Source organism: Lipotes vexillifer, unplaced genomic scaffold (assembly GCF_000442215.2).
Source record: "Lipotes vexillifer unplaced genomic scaffold, Lipotes_vexillifer_v1.1 scaffold4, whole genome shotgun sequence".
Taxonomy (NCBI): domain Eukaryota; kingdom Metazoa; phylum Chordata; class Mammalia; order Artiodactyla; family Lipotidae; genus Lipotes; species Lipotes vexillifer.
The window spans coordinates 6,981,925-7,003,917 of NW_006785876.1; the positions used below are offsets into that span (position 1 = coordinate 6,981,925).

At 45.5% G+C, this 21,993-nt stretch overlaps 1 protein-coding gene across 1 annotated transcript in view; it reads right to left on the reverse strand.

Moving 5' to 3' along the window:
* The window catches only part of CLIC5 (CLIC family member 5), a 104,370-nt gene that overhangs the window by 43,112 nt on the left and 39,265 nt on the right, over nt 1-21,993 (reverse strand). Inside the window, exons 2-3 of the mRNA XM_007458308.1 lie at nt 5,624-5,733; nt 1,673-1,798 (exon numbers count right to left, since the gene is read on the reverse strand). Of these exons, the coding sequence (XP_007458370.1) occupies nt 1,673-1,798; nt 5,624-5,733 (236 nt within the window). The remainder of the gene's footprint in view (nt 1-1,672; nt 1,799-5,623; nt 5,734-21,993) is intronic.

Sequence of the window (21,993 nt, forward strand, 5' to 3'; positions counted from 1 at the left end):
AGACTGGTTCGAGGGGTCACAGTGTATCACTGGCAGATCCAGGAGTGGACCCAGGCCTCCAGGCCCAGCCCAGCCCAACCCTGCACGCCTCCACCCACCAGGCTGGCTATCCATCCTCCGCATTGTTTCAGTTTCCCATTCCCTACTGGCCTTGATGGAAGCAAGGACTCCTGTGTGCGGGTATTACTTCTAGAAGGCAAAATGTTAACTTCATCGTGGACTTTCCCCTCTGGATCTCCCAGGCAAAGTCCAAACCCTATTTAGTTACTGAAAACAGCATGCATTTTCTGTTGTTGGATTCCAAACCAGAGCCAGCAGTGAGGTTGAGTCCCAAGGGAGGAAGAAAGAGCCTGAGCCCCCTGGGGGTCTTTTCAGCAAAGTGGCTGGCCTGGTATTACAGGTGGGGCTGCCCAGCTGATATAATCAATGCCTTTATTTTAAAGTCTATTGGACTTGAGGCAATTTTCCACACTCAGTATGGAGATAAACTATCCTAATGTGGATGACAGAATACATTTTTAGGAAGAATGTATAAATGGTTGAGGCTTAATTAGATCACGACCGGGAGTTCTGATTTAACAGTGATCTGCTAGATGTGTGACCTTGGGCAAGGTACTTAACCTCTCCGATCCTCAGTTTCCCCAGCTATCAAATTAGGATAATGATAGCAACTACCTTTAAGGGCCCACTAAGTGAGGGCTATATAAATATCAATTAAAGAATAAAACTTTAAAATAAATGCAAGATGGTCATTTTTATAGTCAATCCCACTTATTTTACCTACTAAGTATGTCCTAAAATCCTTCCTACCCCTCTCCCCCCATTTCACTGTCACTGCCTTAGCCCAGCCCTCCAGTCTATCTTACCCAGAATGTTACCAGTTGGCTCCCTCCTAGTTGATTTCTAGGAGCTTTTCCTCCTCTGCCCACCCCATCTCCCCCCATCCCCCAAAGTAAGCCTGAAAACGGAGTCCCCAGCACTTTGGCTTAAAGCTTTTCAGTGACTATCCTACAGGATAAAGTCCGTGCGCACCTTACTCTATATGTAATATTATTGTTCCAGTTTTTTTTTTTAAAAGGTGATTGTTTGAATCCCTGATTTCAGTAGAGTACAATGAACAAGTCTAGCTTCCAGCAGCTTTTAGAATTCCCCTCTCTTCTCTTCACTCCTCTTTCCCATCAGGAGCAGCTTATCTACCGGACAAGAACCCACAGCCCTCTGGTCCCTCCTCTTCCTGAGCTTGTGTTCAGAAGAGGAACTGCTTTCAGTCCGTGTTTTTCATGTTTAATTATGGGCTCCGACCTGACAGGGTCAGATTTATGACTCTTATTCATACCTTGGTGTGGTTTTAAGTCATGGGATTACCTCTCTCCTGGCTGACTTTTCACTTCGTCAGCCTTTCAGCTCTTGTTCTGCAATGAGGGAGCCTTGGCCTTCACTCAGGCCGAGGGACCCGGCGTTAAGCGGCATCAACTCTTGGGGTTGGACTTTGTGGGGCAGGTTTGAGACTGGCATCCCTTTGGGGGTGGGGAGGGCCATGCGGGACTCGCTCTTTGCAAAGAGGGTCCTGGGCTCTGGATTGATGAGGCTCCTTTGGAAATCTCCCCCAGCATCCAGAAAAGCACGAGGACCCCCTCCCTGTCATTAGCTCCAGAAACAAGCAGCTCATTACTTTTCGGGGGTCAAAGTCTCCTCCAGGAACTCCTCGATCTTATTGACGTCCGTCTTCACGTCCCCGTTGAAGGTCAGGAAGGGCGGATGGGTGCCAGGGGCGAGGTTGTGCAGGTCGGCTGGCTTTCTGTGGAGAGAGCAAGGTTCAGGGGTGGCTTACACCAGGGTGCTTCACAGACAGGGAAGCCCAGGGCGTACTGTCCATTAGACGCCCGTCGGCAAAAACAGACCCGGTGTGAGGCGTAGGGCAGAGGAGGTTGGAGAGATCCTGGAAGGATGTGGTGTGACACAGGATATCCGACCGGTGGAATTCAGAGAGAGGGGAGCAAGTCGGATGGACTTCGAAAAAGCAGTGTGATCACAGGTGAACATCTAAGCTAAAGCCAAGCTTCTGATACCCAGGGAGGAAGTTGGGCTTTGCTTTCAAAAAGTCCTTCACCCATTAGCTTTACAAAAATGCACGAGGCAGAATCCCAAACTTTAAATATTCATGAATTCAGTCAGGCGTTTACGCGAAGAACGATAGTCTCTGTTCTTTAAGGTTTGCGCAATGGGGAGGGAGTGACCTTGTGTTTGACGTGGGCCCCTGTTCACGTCCAAGGCTGGGCCCCCCCCCCCACAGCCGGTCAGAATGGAGGTGCAGAGATGGAGCAAAGCGAGCGGAAGAAGGGCTGGCGGACGGATGGAGGGAAGTGGGCAGGGAGAAGGCTGCACAGAGGACAGAGGGAGGAAAAGGAGAAATAATGATGGAAACTTCCCCGGGCAGGGCTGGACCATCAGTCACCCCAAACGCTCTCTCTGAGAATGCCACACTCCTGCGGGAGGCAAGCGTGCGGAAACATTACATGGAGGAACCCCAAAGGAGTAAACAACGGGGAAGAGGAGTCTGTAATGAAACACATTCCTGGCGTGATCAGCTTGGGAGGGCAAGAGAAGAATGTCAACTAAGGCGCCCCTCCCACATCCTTGCCCAACACGCACACTCTCCAGCTGCCTTCCGTGGCGCTTGGAACTCCTCAGACAACTGACACCGAAAGCATTTCTAAAATCTAATTTCCTTAGTCCCTGTGTTTGCTTTGTGAGTGTTTCTTCCTTTCAGACATTCTGTACCTTCTTCTCCTGTTTTTGAAAGCTCACCTCAGGCAGCAATGCTTGGGTGCTCAGCAGGGAGGGAAAATCTATACTGATTTTATTTTTCAGCAATGACTTCTCTGTGGCTTAAAGATCCAGAAATTATTAAGGATGATTTTCTTTTCTCTAGGACTCAAGAGAACAATGGGCTCTGGAGTCTGGCATCCTTGGAAAGTACTGCCCTGCCCGCTGTAGCTCAGCTGACGTTGCCAATGGGCACTGGTCAGGGGCGGGCCCCTCTCTTTGTTGACCCTCTTCAGTAGTTATGAAATTATGTAATTAGAACTTAATTACACATTGCCAAGTCTAACTTACAGATTATTTAATGTGTATCAGTTCTCCTTCCCTGCCTGGACTGCCAGCTCCATGAGGGCAGGATGATGCTAAGATGAGCCAGCATGTGCGGCGTTCTTGCTACAAGCCAGCACAACACAATGCAAGTGGTCCATGGCCTGCCTCATCAGATCCTCACAATAACTCTAGAAACAAGGCATAACTTTTATCCCCATTGTACAGGTAAGGCAACGGGCTCAGAAAACAGAAGATTCAAGGTCACTCCACCAATACATGGTGGTGCCAGGATAAGAAATTAATTTTATTAGGAATTGCTAAACTTCACTGTATCATACATTTTTAAAATTCCTTAATTCATATATATATATATATATATATATATATATATATATAAAATTTTTTTTCAGTAAGCAATTCTCCTTATCTATAAAACTGGAGTCGTGATACTTGCCCGGCCCACTTCAAAGGGCGTTGGCAGGATCGGATGTGATAACAGCTAGGAAAGAGCCTTGTAAGGATCTAAGGAATGCTGGGATGGTTCCCTCTCCCATTCTGATCCCCAGACAAATACGAGTCTACTTTCACAGATGATACTCCAAAGACCTCCTATTCTCCACTGAAGGAAGCCAATCTTTCCAACTGTAGGAAAGTCTGCTCTCTGTAGCTGTCACAGACAATATCTGCATTTCGTGTGTGTTTTCGTTCATTTGACAGAAATTAGTCAGGGCCCCGAATGAATGAATTGGCTGCTATGGCAGATACAAAGAAACTTAAAACATGATCTCGACTCGCCCTTGAGGAATTGAAGGTCTGATGCGAATGACAAGACAAACTTCATAACTGATGTGTCCTGAAGAACGTGTCATTTGAACCAAGAAGATCGGGTTTTTAGCGGCAGCCCCTCCAATTCCAGGTGGGCACCTTGGACAAGTCATTTAAATGTGTCTGTCTTGGTTTCCTCATATAGAACGAAGAAATAAGATCTCCTTCACAGGGTTACACTTTATGCGATTTTTTTATGGGAAAGCATGCGCTAGTTGTAAAGCATCGGGATTGTAGATATCGTAAATTGGTGAGATGCAAAATGGACCATAGATGCTGGGTGAGTCTGGAGGGAGGCTGAGTGATAGATTTGCCTGAGAGTGGTAGGATGGGAGGGGGAAGCTTCCCAGGGGAGGGGGTTGCTTCTGGGGGCTGGGCACCATCTCTCCATTCAGGAAAAACAGAAAGCCTCTGTGAGACAGAGGAAGCATCCCAGGCAACGGCTGGAGGCCAGAGGGACAAGGGCAGCAGAAGGTGGTCCAGCCTGCCAGAGGAAGATGGGTCCTGGGAGATAATGTTGGGAAGAACCAAGGCAAAGACAAAGGAGGGCTGCAGATGCATTTATGCTGCAGGCAATGGGAAATGTCAGGAGGTTTTCTGAGTAGGGAGAGCCACATGATTAAAGGATTATTTTAGGAAGAATATCCTTATGATAATATAAAGGATGGATCAGAGAGAGACAGAGAGAAACCAGAAGGATGAAGACCAGTTTGAAGAACAGAGAAACAGTCCAGCTGCCAGTGGTGGGACCCACACCTTGTGTGGGCTTTGGGAATGGACAAGAGAGCCTGGAAGTAAGAGACAGCACGGTGAGAGAATGCCCTGGGCTTGGCGACTGATGGACAATGGGGATGGCAAGAGAAGGAAGCTGGAAACGTTTCAGTGCCTAGAAAAATGGAAGAACAAAGGAATTCAGGAGGGGACCCCCAATTCAAAGGGAAAATGAAGGTACAATTTTGGACACACAGATTTTAAAGTGATAACAGAAAATGCAAGTGGAAATATCTAGAAGAGAGCAGGGCTCTGGGTATGGAATAACTGACATAAAGGTGACAGGGAGAGTATGCTAAGCTCACTGGGGGAAAGCTGTGGCAGGTGATAAAGACCCAGGGAGTGAGCCTTAGCCAGTCCGCATTTAAAGGACAGGCGGGGGAGAGGAAAGAGAAGAAAGATGGAAACAGTGTGGCTTGTGATGGTGAACAATGCCCGTATTTTCAACAGCCATTAAAACTGCACTTTAAAAGCAGAACACTAGTAACTCTCCATCCCAGTCTCTAAACCAGAGCTCTCACACTAAGGAGTTCTAAAGATGGGAACATTGTGGGAGAAATAGTCTGGATCCCAGCTCCTTGGAAACTCAACCTCTCACACCTGAAATCTGGCTGGGGTCCCCTAGGTTGGGGGCAAGAGTAGGACCAGAATGGCTCCCTCCCAGATTTTTGGATGCTGCGCCCATCTATGTGCCAGACACTCTCAGTCGAGATACCCATTGTCCATTCCCACCTTCTTCCTGCTAGTCGGGACTTGCTCTGTTCCAAGGGTGTTGCTTGCTTTTGCAGCCTCCCCTGTAACCAGGGCTCTAGGGCTCTGGCCAGCAAGATGTGAGCAGGAGGTTGCTGGGAGCCTTGAGGTTTTCGCCCTCCCTCATGGAAGATTCTCTCTTCCTGCAGAGAAACATATTGCTCATGAATGTATCATCCTTTACCTTTTCAGATCCACAGTGGTGACATTGAACACAACTCCTTTCAGCCAGAGGATCATAAAGAGGCGCTGAGAGAAGGGACAGTTGCCAATGCTTTCCCCATCGATTCCAGCCTAGAAAGAAGAGCACCAGAGTCCTGAGTTAGCTTGTGCACGCCAGCAAGAAGGAATATAGGATTGTAACAGCCAGACACCAGTCTGAGCAGAACCGAAAGTCCATGCCCCAGCCTTACTTTAAAGTTGCCCTCTAAGATTTATCCTTGTCTTCCTAATGTTTATGCAAGGTGACACCTGGCACAGGGTAAGGGCTCGATAAACACGTGCAGAACTGAATGTGAGTTTCCAGTATGGTGATTATGGAGAGTCATAACTTTCTGAAACCACTGAACCCTTGCATCTCAGGGTAAAAAGAGACCTTCAGGGCTTCCCTGGTGGCACAGTGGTTGAGAGTCCGCCTGCCGATGCAGGGGACACGGGTTCGTGCCCCGGTCCGGGAAGATCCCACATGTCGTGGAGCAGCTGGGCCCGTGAGCCATGGCTGCTAAGCCTGCGCGTCCGGAGCCTGTGCTCCGCCACGGGAGAGGCCACAGCAGTGAGAGGCCCGCGTACCGCCAAAAAAAAAAAAAAGAGAGAGACCTTCAGCATCACATAGTCTAACACAAATGATGTTGGACCAACTTCTGTACTCTTGAGTAATCATCTTGTCTATGCTTGAATATCTCCACTCACCGGCAATGTATATCTCTCAAATCAGTCCATTCTGAGGACAGTTCTAAACCGGTTCTAACCAAAGAAATGCTTTTCTTTGGTTATACCTCGCCAAAGTATGTTCCTCTGCGGTTTTTCTACCCTTTGGTCCTTACTCCGTGAAGACGTCATGAGTACAGACCCTCAGATTTTGACCCTACGTCTTTCTATCTTGTCAGCAGGCTCAAGACGTTAATCAATGTCCCACTAGGTTCTGACTACTACTTGACCTAGTGTCAATAAACCATTCATTTGTTAAATTATCCTTTTGCTCAACGAATACGTATTGACCATGTACAAGGCACTGGAAGAAATTACACAGGGGATTCAAAACTGCATTTACTCAGGAGCTTATGGCCTCTTGTGGGGTGGGCTGGGGGATGAGATGGGAACACATAGGAAACCATGACAGATAGCATTACTGAGGACCTGCACACTTCTGCTCCCCACATTTCCCCTTCTCAGTACCCTCCTCAAAACAGCAGATTTTTTTTTTTTTGTCGGAAAGGCAGGTCTCTCTTTACCTCTGAGTAGGCTGCAGAGATGTGAATTTTATAAAGAATACTTTCGGAAACATACGAACAAGAAGTCTGGGGAACTGATCTCTGTGTAATTTTTTTTCCAGTGAGTGCTTTATTGGCCCCAAAATGGTACTTGGAGGGAGAAATCACCCATTCATTCTAGTTTGCTGTTGGCTCCCCTGGAAACCGTGGTGGCATCAGGACCAGGCTCCACTAACAGGGAGGGTTCAAAGAGGGAAGGCCCGCCAGCCTTGCTTGCAAAGCTGCCAGCAATCCAACCAACATCCTGGAATGGGGGCTTACTAAGATTTTCTTTTTCTGAAAGAGAAGGAGAAAAAAACTACCCTCCAAGCTCATCACATTATTTTTCCCCTCAAGGTTTGTTTGCTGTGGGGCTCGGATGGGAAGGCAGGTTTGTGTCCTTATTTCTACCTGGCCCATCGCTCCCAGCAGAGGCTCAGGTTTATAATGGAAAACTGGCGCCTTTGACGGTATTGCTTGTAGGTAATTGCTATGAAATTACAGTTATTTTACCTCTCTCTTAACTCCACCCAGAGCCCCATCCTGATTCAGTTCTCACTTTCCTTAGTGCTGGAGACAGACCCACCCTGAGTGTTTCAGACACTACGGCTAGGTTATAGAAAATCAGAAAGGTGGAGGGCAAGAGGGCGGGCGCCACCCCTGCCCACAGGGCTAAAGTTACTGATAAAGCCACACTCAGACAGGCGACTATGAATTTAATAATAACTCGTTGCAAAACTTGAGTTGATGACATCAGTTTCCTAAGACTTTCTTTCCCAAGAAGCACTCATCTGACAGGTTCCTGGTCCTTTAAGACATCCTGACAAAGGAACTTTTCCCCAGGGCCGGTTATGGTGTTAAGTGACAAGTGGAGAATTAAAAAAGAAAAACGAAAGCCACGGTCCACACACTCTCATCTGTTTTACCTCCGGGGATGGAGGTGGTCATAAGGGGATTGAAGGAGGTACTACTGAATTATTGGAATTCTTATTAGCTGGACCAGAAATTCATATAATAATGTTAGTAATACCAACGAATGTCTATATAGTCAGGCACTGTTCGAAGTGCTTTACGTATATTATTAACGCATTTATTGCTCATGCGAAACCTGTGTAGTGAGATAGTGTCACCATTTTACAGATGTGGAAGCTGAGGGGAAATTACAGAGAGGGGAAATCACTGGTCTGAGGGTCCCTGGAATGAACCCAGGCGATCTGGCTCCAGATCCTGAGCTCTTAACTGCCATGCACAGACTCCACCCTGAGGGCCCAGCCCAGACAGGTAGCACGTTCACACAAGGTCACAGAGCAGGAGGTGCGGGTGCTGGATGTGCGTGATGCATCCCAGCCTTCAGTCCATGTGCCACAGCTCTGCGGGGGTGTACAGGCTGGTGGTTGTCACAGCTCCCCACATTTCCACTATTGTCTTATATTATGATTCTAGACCTAGTAGACAAAAATTGCCAAAAGACGAAGAGAAATAATATGCGAGGATTTTATGATTTACACCCTTACTGTCTTTGCATCTCTCTTGAAGCTTCCCCTTCCCTTCCCTTTCCTTCCCTTTTCTTGTGCTAGGAACATTTAACATGAGATCTACCCTCTTACAAAATGTTTCGGTGCACAATGCAGTATTGTTGACTGTAGGTCCACTGCTGTAAGCAGCTCTCTAGAGTTTCCTCACTTTGCTCAAATGAAACTGTATTCCCGTTATTAGTAACTCCCCACTCCCCCCTCCCCTTGCCCCTGGCAACCACCTTTCCACTCTTTGATTCTATGACTTTGGCTATTTTAGTTACTTTATATAACTGGAATCATGCAGTATTTGTCTTTCTTTGATCGACTTAATGCATTCACCATAATGTCCTCGAGATTCACCCATGTTGTGGCATATTTTAGAATTCCCTTCTTTTTTAAGGCTGCATAATATTCCACTGTGTGTGTATACCACAGTTTCTTTATCCATTCATCTGTCAGTGGACATTCAGGCTGTTTTCATATCTTGGCTATTTAAATAGTGCTACAATGAACACAAGGGTGTTAAGATCTCTTCCAGATTCCAATTTCAATTATTTTTAGCTAACTACCCGGAAGTTGGATTGCTGGATCATATGGTAGTTCTATTTTTTATTTTTTGAGGACCCTCCATACTGTTTTCCATAGTGGATGCACCACTTTGCATTTTCACCAACAGTGTGCAAGGGTTCTAATTTCTCCATATCCTCACCAAGACTTGTTCTCATTTGTTTTTTTCCAGAATGGCTACCTTGACGGGGGTGGGGGGGAGGTGAGATCTCATCATGGTTCTGATTTGCATTTCTCTCATGATTAGTGACATTGAGAATTTTTTCATATACCTGTTGGCCATTTGTATGTCTTCTTCGGAGAAACATCTATTCAAGTCCTTAGCCGTTTTTCTATTACATACTATAATAGAAATAGCATGATGTAATTATATAGGTTGTATGATTATACTTTATATGCTGTATGCCAGCTAAGTCATATTATACGTTCTGAAATATTGTCTTCCACATAGTCTCTCCCCCATATGGTGAGCCTGGCTGTCCCCAAACCACGACTGTGTTTTATTCACGTTATCTTTAGCAGCAACAAGCACAGGTACCTGAAACTGAGTTGATATTCAGTGCCTGTTAGAATGGATACATGTTGAGGGGAGGGTGATATTGCTCCACTTTCGTGGCTTGAGTATCCCTAAATTTTGATGTTGGCCCTTTGAAGAGCATCCTGAGAAAAAAGCTTGGGTTGCAGAAGACGTTAGAGCAGGAGATCACGGCTCTAGACCCACCTCTGCCTGTGATTCACCGTGTGACCCTGAGTCTCAGTCTTTGCACTTATAACTTCCCTCAGTGTTGTGAATTCAAGTGCCTAATGAAATTAAGCAGTTTAAGACAGCGGTTCTCAAACTCTTTGGTCTCAGAATCCTTTTATGCCTTTCACGATTGGTGAGAATATCCCAAAGAGCTTTCTGTTCATGTGGGTTATAGCTATCGATATTTACTGTATTATAATTAAAACTAAAAAATATTTCAAATATTTGTTTACTCATTCATTAAAATATAATACTAAAACACATTACATGTTAACATAAATAACGTTTTAATTAAAGAAACCATATATTTTAAGAAAAAGAAATTTAGTAAGTAGAGTGGAATTGTGATCTTTTTACAAAATCTTTAAAGTATGACTTAACAGAAGTTGGCTTCTGCATTCAGTCTTTTGCTGCTTGGTTGAGGTATATGAAGAAAATCTGGCCTTTACCCAGATATGTAGTTGTAAAAGGGAGGAGTAATTTAATAGCCTTTTCAGATAATTGTGGGTATTTTTCTTTTATACCACACCTAAACTCAACAAGCGGTAGTTTCTTTTCTTTTCTTTTTTTTTTTTTTTTTTGCGGTCCGGGGCCCTCTCACTGCTGTGGCCTCTCCCGCTGCGGAGCACAGGCTCCGGACACGCAGGCCCAGCGGCCACGGCCCACAGGTCCAGCCACTCTGCGGTATGTGGGATCTTCCCGGACCGGGGCACGAACCCGCGTCCCCTGCATCGGCAGGCGGACTCCCAACCACTGTGCCACCAGGGAAGCCCGGTAGTTTCTTAAAGTTTAGTTGATAAGTGGAATTTGAAACCCTATCAATGAAATTCTTCTGTTCCACTAAAACCCATTCATCTATCTCACACTTTGAATGGGTCTTTTACCCATGAATGATTTTGTCACATCACAAATTCATCTTTTGGAAAATAGCATTTCACGGAGTTAAACAGATCTTCCAAATGGTGATACATCTCTTTATACAGTAGCAAAGTATCTCCTTCAGTAATATCGCCACCAAGCTCAGCAGAAAAGTTTAAGCAAAAAGAGGCTGTCAAGATCCTGGTGGCAAATACCTGTTTTCCAATATTCTCATTTTCTCTTGAAAGCTTGTCTTTTATCATTGACAATGAATACTGTCAGCTGTTAGTCTTGAAATGACAAAAGCCCATTTCCTTGATTTCCCAGGAAATGTCTGGCAAATAAATACCAAGGAGTAAAAAACATAGTTCTTCTGGTTGTCTTTCAGGTAAAAACTGTTCTGCGAAAGAAACTTCTGGTCACAGCTCATTCGCATGAGTGCTTCTCCTGAGACAGCCACTGTGCTTGGCAATGAGGCCAAAGAGCTGGATGTGCATTTCCCATTTCATCTGCCAGAATGTTTAAAAGACATGTACTTGTGAGTTGAGATTTAATTACGTTAGATAATTTTTACTGCTTAATCAAGATCATTCACAAACGAGACTGGCTTTTTTTTTTTTTTTCTGTCCATGCATGACTCCTCCGTTATACCACTGCCTCTATCTGCCCTAAAATGCCAGCAAATTTCACCCACAAAATAGCAACCCCAGGGAAAAATGATAACTTTGAAAATAGTTGTGACCTCTCAGCAACCCCCCAAAGGATCTCATGGACCCAGGAGTCCATGAACAACATTTGAGACCTGTTGGGATAAGATACCCCATGAACAGACCAGGTACATAGAGCTTCCTCTAGAGACAATAGAGTGAAGTTGATAATTGCCCCCAAATCATTTGAGGGCACCAAGGTCCAGAAGAGGGAAGAATTATTCAGAAAGGATCCAAAAAGGAATAGCAGAATGGGGAGAGATGACATTTAAGCTTGATAGATGTCGTGTCCCTTACCAATTTATTGTTTCCCAGCTCTGAAGGCACCCTTCAATGAATGCTGGGTGAGAAACAGTGGCAATTCCTCTCGGCATTTCTAAAGTGAGCACGAAGGTAGGATTTCCCAGAAGACAGGACTGGAGGGACCCTGCAGGAAGAAGGGGCTCTTCTGCTGCCTCTGGCATGGGCTGGGGGGTCAGCAGTGAGCCTGCCCCCGCCCCAGCCCAGAATGTTATCCTTCCGGTTCCCTGCAGCCTCATCCTGCTGGAGGCAAAGCCTCCATGTAGCCTGCGAAAGTCTGCCTGTGGCCAGGGTGTCCACACAGATCTGCCACTTACTCCGCAAGCCCCGTGTGGCCTGAAGCCCCCCATTCCCGCCGGCACCTGGACCCCAGTGCACACCTATGCCCCCATTGCTGACCGTCTGCTCCCGTCCTGAGCACTGGAGGGTGGCTATTGCTTGCCCAGCGACTCCAAACCAGCTCTAGCCTTGCCAGACCGGTGAACGTCTACACTTTCTGCTGGGCTGACCACACTTCCCCTGTGAGAGTTGAAACCCTTCTAAGTTTGTTATCCCTTGCCTATTCTCCTTCAACTCCAGTGTACCATGTACTGTCCTTATATGTAATGGTTACTCTTTTATCATAGTTAACTATTGCTTTATGTTAAACTCCTGCTAAAAATCACTGTGTGGTTTCTCTCTCCTGATTGGACCCAGACTACGACAGATGCTTAGATGTCAGATATTTCAAAATGCAAGATTTTTAGGCTATTTGTCTGATTCCTTTAAAAATCTCACACGGTTAAGTCCTAACTGAGGTACTAGAAGAAAGAAACCTGAATTTTCTCCAGAAAGTTAATTAAGTCACCATTTATGTCACATTTCAACTTTTTGTTACTTTAGTCCATGAAAACTATCCTTGAAGACTCACGTGATTAAAAATTATTTTCAAGTTACAGATAAAAATTCTACAACAGTTGGACTAGAACTGACCTCAAGGTTGATATGGTCCAGCTCTTTCTTTTTACTGGTAAGGAAATAGGCCTAGAAAGTTTAGACGTTTTGCCCATGGTGGCACAGCCTGGTCCCGTGGCAGAATCTGGGATATAATTTTTGTTTGCAATGCCGTGCCGTGGCTTATAGGATCTCAGTTCCCCGACCAGGGACTGAGCCTGGGCCATGGCAGTGAAAGCCCGAAATGCTAACCACTAGGCCACCAGGGAACTCCCAGGGATACAATTCTTGATTCCCAATTCCTAGCTTTTCTCTATGCCAGGCTGGTTTTTCTCTTATGGAAAGAGTGTTGAAGTGATAAAGATCACAGGAAGAGGACTTTCTTTGGATATAAAATGACTCATCTTTATAGCACTAAATTGATTCATATCACGTGGAAGAGAAAATTTTTCTTCATAGTAGCGATATTTGGATCTGCCCACTTTCTCTTATTCATGTAAGTCAGATAATATTTCTTACTATGACTAATTTTTTTAATACCAAATTATCTGCTGTTCCAATAATTTGGTTGGTCAGCCCCCCATGAACAGAGATGGGATTTGGGGCGGGCTGTGGTCCGCTTGAAGATGGTGAGTTCTACCCTTGAAGAAACAACATTCTTTTTCTCAGGAGTCACATAACGCTTAACTCACTGGGGTCACTCAGGCATTTTTCATTCAATAAGCAGTCAGGTAATAAGTATACATTTGAGGCTTCAGAGATTCTTAGCATTTATCTGAAGCTGATTATAAAGGCTGAATCAGCTCTATGCAGAACGCTGCCTATATAATGTCATATGAGGAATTTCAGGTGTATTCGTCAGGGTTCTCCAGAGAAACAGAACCAATAGGATTTGTGTGTGGATAGAGACAGAGAGAGAGAGAGAGAGAGAGAGAGAGAGAGAATGAGAGAGAGAGAGAGAGAGAGAGAGAGAGAATTGTCTCCACCCAATCGTGGAGGTTTGGTGAATCTGAAATCTCATGGGCTATATCATCAAGTTGGAGACTCAGGGAAGAGTCGCAGTTCAAGTCCAAAGGCAACCTGCTGGCAGAATTCCCTCTTCCTCAGACGTTGTCAGTCGTTTCTCTGTTAAGACCTTCAACTGACTGGATGGGGCTCACACACAGGATAGAAGGTCACTTGCTTTCCTCAAAGGCTACTAATTTAAATGTGAATCTCAGCCAAATAAACACCTGCCTAGAAACAGTCAGCATGATATTTGACCAAATATCTGGGCACCACAGCCTAGCCAGGTTGACACATAAAAATTAAACATCACACCAGATGAATTTAAAAATATTACCTGACACAGGTAACCCATCCATTTAGTATGCGTCATCAACACCTCAGCTTGCCAGATGGTTTTATAAACAACTGAACATAGTTATGTAAATATCCCCTCCCAAAGGACCTCATAGGCTCCATGCCCAGAAGGCTACTCAGCTCAAGTGTCTAAGAGAGCAGGGTCCAGTGGTACCTTGGACCGTGAGTTACCAGCCTGGTCTGATAGTGGCTTTTGGGCCAAGGCTGCCTACAACTCAATGTGTTGCGTAACATTACTGTGCTTGGGGCCTCTCGGGAGTGACCTTCAACCTACGCTGAGCTTTATGGCTTTCTGCACTGAGTCTGTACTCACCCCCCTGTTTGTTCACACACCCTCCGGGAAAGAACTGCCCTCTCCAGCCCAACACCACACCCTAACACCATGCCCCTTCTTTCCACTCCTACGTGTTTTCCTTCCTATCCTTTCATGTCCAACTATGTGAATAGGTTACTGTGTCTCTCTTAAAATTCTTGCCAGTCTTCTATCTTAACACCCTCTTCTAAAGCGATTCTCTTTCAGTCACTTTCTGGGACTAAGCAATTTCCCTTCCTTCCTTCCTTCCTTCCTTCCTTCCTTCCTTCCTTCCTTCCTTCCTTCCTCCCTCCCTCCCTCCCTCTCTCCCTTCTTTCCTCTCTGACTTACCTTTACTTGACTCTGGTAGCTAGAACTTTTGATTATCTCTTCCTCTTAAAACTCAGCCCACTGCTGCCTGCCTTGTCACCTGGTGCCTCTCCTGTGTCCGGGGCCGGCTTCACACACATGCCATCTGTGCGGATGCACGAGACCCTGAGCTCAGAAGGGCCTCACACTTGGCTTAATGCTCTGCTGTTGCTGTCTCGAAATTGTTAATCATTTTTGAACAAAGGATCCCTCGTTTTCATTTTGCAGTGCGCTCCACCAGTTGCAGCCAGTCCTGCATGTGACTCTCCTGTTCATTTACTGACATCCTCCCCTTCCTGACCTTTGCCCTCTCAGCTAATTGCTCTTCCCCCGCCATACTTTGTACCCTTTTGAGAATTCATCTACTCCTAAGAACATGATTATCCTCCCCAAGACAGCAAGAACTCTGGCTTTTAGACCTATAAACATGCTATTTACCCGGAGCTTAAAAAAAAGGAAAAGGAAAGAAAGGGAACAAAGAAAAAGAAAAATGTTGAAATGCTGCAGGGCTTCTTGCTTTAAGTCTTCCTTGCTAGTTCCTTCTCCTTTCCTAGTGTTCTCACTCTAGTGTTATGTATTGTTCTAGAATTTGCTTCATTTCTATTAGATAGTTTTAGAGTTACTAGATACGTGAGGTTTTCTTATTAGTAAGTCAGACATTATTCCGTATTATTTCTTTTGATACCAAATGATCTGTCCTTCCAACCACCTAGTTGGTAAGCCTTCCATTAGCATGGATGTGACTTGGTGACTTGTTTTATTTTGGTTCTTTATTTTATGAAACCCTAGGAACCCAGTAAGGGCTCAAGAAATGGAAATTTGATTGCCCTGATATGTCTTCCAAATGACTCCATCATGCTTAGCAAGGCAGAATGGCTCTCATTCATACCAAAAACCTGCACCAAGGCTTAGAAGGTCCCAAGGTCCAAATCCTCTGCCTCTAAGTTTGACTCTTTTGCTGCACTGGCCCCACGTGTAACATTTAAAAACTAAATTCCATTGCACTAGAGGCAGGCTTGTGTCCTTGACTTCACAGAGTTCAGTAGTACAGAGTAAAGGGCCTGGTGTAGAGCCGTGCAGACCTGGGTTCAAACTCCAGCCCTGATATCAACCAGCTGGATGTGGCAGATTTTACTTTCCCAAAGTGGCTACAGTACTATTTTCAATCCCATATACTCTCCAGTGGAAAAGCCTGTATTTTCTTTCTTGAAATTGGGTGGACCTTTGTGGCAGCGTAGATGAATAGAAGAATGTCACAGTGTGAGATCTGAGACCAGATCATTAAAGGTGATGCAGATTCTGCCTGGCCCTTTCTCTCATTTGGGATGCTTACCCTTGGAACCCAGCCACCATGCTGTGAGGAAGCCCAGAGCCCATGAAGAGGCACTGTGTAGAGTTCTGGCTGATCCCCAGCTAAGTTCTCAGTTGACAGGGGCCCTCAACCACCACACACATGAATGAGTGAGATTTCAGATGATTCTAGCCCCCAGCCTTTGAGCTGTCCCAAATGATACCTAGTGAAGTAAAATGAGTCATCCCCACTAAGCCCTGGCCAAACTGCAGGTTCATGAGCAAAATAAATGTTGTCATTGTTTAAAGCCACTAAGTTTGGGGTGGTTTATTATCCAGCATATAACTCACATACACACTTAGCCTCAGGTTCCTTATCTGCAAATTGGGGGCAAGAAACACCTACCTTGCAGGGTTGTTCCACAACTAGATGATAATATGTACAAAACACATAGTTTTCGCTTTATAAATTTAGAGCTATTGTCATCATAAGCACAAACATTTGGGAAGAGCTAATTAAACATCCCTGTTTATGAAATGCTATGCCTTAGTAAAGAGTCAGTAGATCTCTTTTTTTTTTTTTTAACATCTTTACTGGAGTATAATTGCTTTACAATGGTGTGTTAGTTTCTGCTTTATAACAAAGTGAATCAGTTATACATATACATATAATATCCCATATATGTATAACTCATTCACTTTGATGGCACAAAAATTCAGCAATACCTCCATGTTCAGGGTTTTGCGTGTGGAGCAATACACTCAATGGAGAAAGTAAACACAGGAAGAACTATGGCCACTGTCCATTGGCCGGAGATGGGTGATCCTAAGCTAGGGCAGAATCCCATTGACCATGAAGGGGAAAAGGGAAAGTGATTCATATTTGGTTAGCTATTGGTACAATGACGGGCACGTGCACATCTGCTCTCCACCAGGCCACTGAGTTTCTATGCAGAGCAATGTTCTGCAACCAAACGAGGTTTTCAAGTAGTCCAGGGACCAGACTCAAAGGTCCGGAATTCAAGGAAGATGGATGGGTAAAGCTAAGGGATCAGGTCTGTGACAGATTCCTGGCGGTTTTATACTGAAGCCCAGTGGAAGCCTTTGTGTCCTCTGAATATCCAGGAACCTTCGCCACAAATATTTATGGGACCGTCATGCTATTCTTTAGGCCTGATCATGGCTCTCTATGCTCAGATCAGGAGAACTGAAAGCTGGAATTCTTCCACCTCAGAAATGCACCAAAGCACAGGAAACCAAAGAACACCACAAATCTACAGCCCCATATAAACAGAACTCCTTCCCACGTGGGTTTAGTTTGAGGAAGACATCTTCTTACTTAAGCCTCCCCTGGAGAATACCAGCCCCTAATGGAGGAAACATGCCTTCCACTTAATTAGGCCGCTGTCAAAAAGGTTTGCTTTCCTCCCTTGGCATACTTTTTATTATTCAAGATGCTACAGAAATTAGTTCCAGCTTTTGATCATGAATCCATTCCCCCTACATTCATGGAATGAGCCTGCAATTCCCATAATCTTCATACCAAATGAGGGTATCTTGATACTGATACAAAGAGAATGGTGTTTGGGATCCTGTGATAGTGGAGATTCTGCAATTGTTCTTCATCCTGCCCTCTGCTCTGGATGTCTGCGTTTTGTAATCGAGCATCTTAATATCACAAACTGGTCTGAAAAGACTTTAGAGAAATCACAAAATCTGTCACCAGTCCTCTCAGTTGGGTTCACTAAGCTCTCATCTATCCAAACCTCTCCAATATGAGAGATGAAAAGCCTTGTGGCACCAAAATCAAATCTGAATCATGAGGGTGATGTAAATCCAGGACCCTATGGAACATTCTTTGCAAAATTAGTATTTTATAATATGTCAGTGAAGCAGGGCTTATAGAGCTTGAAAAGTCTATTCTAATATTCACTTAATAATGCCATGTCCAGGTCCCATGGTCAGATACTCGGATTTATTTAATCTGGGGTAGGACTCAAGTGAGTTGTTGTTTTTTTTTTAACTCTCCAAGTGATTCTAATGTTCAACAACGCCTGGCCATCTCTGACCCAGTGGTGCTCAAAATTGGGGATGGACAATAGAACCCCCTAAGGAGCATGATAAAAAAGAAAAGTGACGACAGAGCTCCCAGAGCCCACTCCAGACACAGGGAGGCCAGAGTCTCAGGAGACGCTTGAGGTGCCCTCCACTCCGTTTGTTCCCTATTTCCCTATCTAACCTGGAAACTCCTTTGGATCACAGCCCCCTTCTCCCCCCGACCCCACTTCTACTGCTGTTTCTCCCCACCATCAGTCCTTGCCCTGGAAGACGTGCACTGTTTTGAGTCATTCAGGGAATGGAGGACACATTTTGGATGAGAACATTGGCAGAATCTCAACTCAACACAGTCACCATGTCAGGAGCTTCACTCACAAACTGACGTCTTTCTAGTTGCCCAGCCACACAGAGCTCTGCAGGTGGGTCCTCCCTGAAGGTGACAGAACTGTGACCAGGTCCAGAAATCCTACCCGCTTGGACAAACCTCTCACACGGTCAGATGTGCTCAACCACCTTCCCTTCCCCAGGCACCATCCTCTACTGTCCTCTAGCCAACGGCGGCGGGAAACTTGGCTGCTTCTGCAACACAGGATTCCATCAAGTCCTATGTTCGGCTTTCCTGGCTGTGGGGGGCACTTAGGAGGCTTTAGCTCCACCCTCAACGATGTGTGATCACGCAGCCATTTGGGCAAGGTGGGTCCTCGCAGTGAGGGGGACAAACATCTTCACGAACGGCCTCCTCGGTGCAGAGCCCAGGAGGGTGGTGCTGAATGAGACCTGGTCTTAAGTGGAGTGATAGAGCCTGGGTGGGGTGGGAGCAGGAAGGAGACCCCCTGAGACCTCAGGGAAGGTTTTGGGGCAGCAGAGGCTCCTTCAAGGCTCTACCTTCTCACAGCTTGCCTTGATATGAGACTTGAAGGGTAAGAGGATTTGTTCAAGCAAAGTGGTGGGGAAGGACATCAGAGCAAAAGCGACCAAGTAAGAATGGGTCTGGGGGCTTGATGACATGATGCCAGCTGTGTCAGGAACCATGAGCACGTGCGCCTGTTCTTCAGGAAAGCCCACACAGGAGATCTCCAGTTCCCTTTCTTCCTCCAGCTTGAGGATGCCAGCCCAACCACACACCAAGCCACAAAGCAGTCAAAAGCCTATCTTCTGGGAACCACCCGTACCCTGGGTCTGCTATTCCTACCCTCACTAGTCTCTAACCCCGCCAACCAGCCTTGGCCAACATGGCATCTTTTCCACTTTCCTTTCTCAAAGCCAACTCTGAAAGTATTCCCACTGAAGTGTGGATTCTGGATAACGTCTCAACGTTGATCGTGGACCAGATGTAAGCAGAGGGGATAAAGCTCCAGCGGTAGGTTTTCAGACCGCTGGCAGGGGAGTGAGGAACCGGGAAAGGAGGAAGAATGACTGCAGGAGCTTCCTGGAGTCTTGAAACAAGACACATGGGCTCTCACCTATCACATCCTATGTGAGATCCAGTCAGTTCTTACCTCTGCAACTTACAAGGACAAGCGTCTATAATGGGTGCCCAGGCCAAAGGGCAGCACTTCTTATTGCAAAGCTGCTTTCATTTCCATTCAAAATTCTCTATTTAAAATCACTTCAGGGCTGGTTGGAAGGGTAAGACTTAAAAACAAAAATAACACATTCCTTTCTAATTAATTTGGAAGTGGGAAACTATAGGCATATTAAGTGTTGCCTTTAATATGAGTACTGTGAATTTGGGATAGTTATGTTTTCCTATACGCTGTGCAATAAGGCCTTAGTCAGAATTTTTGGAGAAGCAGGATGGTCGGGTGAACTGAATGCCTTAGGTAGCCCTTTAAGCAAAAGAGCGTGTAATGAAAAGCAGAGGATCCAGAGTCCTGTGTTCTCGACCTAGTTTTGGCACAAAGAACTGTGTGATCTTGGGCAAGTAATTTCCCCCTCCCTGGCCCTTAGTTTTGTTATTTACAAAGTGGATGAATTAGAAGATATGATGTTGAAAGATACTCCGAAATATTTCTAAAGTGTGACTGGGAGAAGGTGAATATCACTGAAGCGTTTATTTGCATTTTAAGAATTCTGATGGTGTACACCTGAAATTAACACAACATTGTAAATCAACTACAGTGGACCTGCGGGGTAGCGGCCAGCACTGTAGGTTGGAGGGCAGGTGAAGACATAAAGCAAGAAGCCTCTGTGACCACCTTCAGAGGCTCCTTCAAGGCTCTGCCTTCTCACAGCTTGCCTCTAACATCCCTCCATAGTATTCTCAGTACATCACCTTCAACAGCAGCCAAAGAAGCATCCCTCTGGGAAGGCTCCCCACACCCACCCTGATCCCTCAAGCTTCATCCAACCCTCTTATGTTTCAGACCCAGCCAGCTGGAGGTCCAAAGACTTTAGATGACACCAACAATCAGTGCGGGTGGAGTTTGCAGTAGAATGGAGATGGCTGAAATCTCAGTTGAAGTCATTAATGTAAGTAATTCAGCCATAACCACCAAAAGCCATGAGAACTGAATCCTTTCAAAAGTCCTCGCCTACCTGCCCTTTGATTCTCTTAAGAGTAAAATGTTGAAGACATGAAAAGAGAAGTTCTGATTATTGTAGGCCACAGATTCTGATCAAGGTTTATTCTGCTTTAACGTGGAGGATTCCCTCAGGGTAAAGACCAGAAGCCAGTCTCACACTGAAGTTCCTGATCCCCCAGGGGGGCAGACAGAAGAACAGCCGGGTAGCTAAATCCCTCCTCGCCAGAGTCCTTCCTCCCCAGAGGTGATGGGGGAGATTAAGGAGATAACACAAGTAAAACGCGACGGCAGGGGCCGGAAGAGAGCAAGCACTCAATACGTCAGCTGTCATCATTGTCACTCTGCTTTCTGGACCACCTCTCCTTCCTCCTTCTCACACCCCCAGGTCACTAAAGGTCATGGGCCTGGAGGGTCTTCTCTGCCACCATGCAAGACAGGAATATTCTACTAGCCAAGTGCCTTCTGTCCCATGAGCCCACCCTACTCATTTCTTTCATCTATGTCCTGCTTTAGAGGGGGGCTTTTTACAAACAACATCCCAGCTACAGACACAGAAACTGAGCCAGGTTTTGCGTCAAGACCTCATTTCATTTTCTCTGCCTTTAAAACCTTCAGTCTGAGCTCACTCCTGGCTGAGTTATAGATTCAAGCTCAAGCCAAAAGCTATAAGTGAAAAGAAGTCTGTCTTTTGTGATTCCCTAGAGGCCCAAAGGGAAAATGAAAAGCTTTCCCAAATGGCAGACTAAGGCAGGAAATGTTCTATTTATTGTACTTCCATAAAAAAAAACAAAAACCAAAACTGACCCCAGTAATTATGCCACACACACAATAGTCCAGGTCATCACCCAGGAAGCCACAACCTGAGATGGAGTCTGCATTTCTCCCCAAAAAAGGGAATCATTCCAAGACCTACCATATTTATTTATTTTTCACAAGTTCTACGGTTGCAAGAGACAGATTGATTGCCCACCCTGCTTTCTGCCTGGCCAGAGGGAGTCAGAAGCATTTTCGGGCTGTTCCCAGATGTTCTGCAAGGTAAATATGCCTTTGAGAAAGTCACTGCCTCAGTGTGGTCTTGTGCATCCTCGCCTATAAGATGAAGGGATGACTGGACAATGTCTAGCTCTGAATTCTCTGCTTCTCTCCATGCTCACTTGTTCAGCATTATTAATCGGGCACCAAGAAGTTAGAAATAACCCTTGCTTGTGAAGAGCTACAATGCAAATTCTCCACTTCATGCCTAGGAGAAAACACCGAAAGTGGCCATCATAAAGAGAGAAAACTGCCCCAAATAACTCCAGAGTAAGTGAGGTGCAGAAGTTTCCTTTCCTTTCCTTTCCTTTTCCTTTTTTGCAGAAGATTTCTTCTCCTCTACTGGATCTTTTCTGTACATCTCAGAATCTGGTGTGATGCTTCTGGGTACCTCAAGTTCACAAGTACCACAAAACCCCTTGTCTGGGCTTCTGTATCCTAATACTGGAATCCACAGAGAGAATCCCTCAGATCAGCCATTTGGTAGTGCAGAAGATGTGAAGACACGTTTCCAGCTCTAACAGAGATCA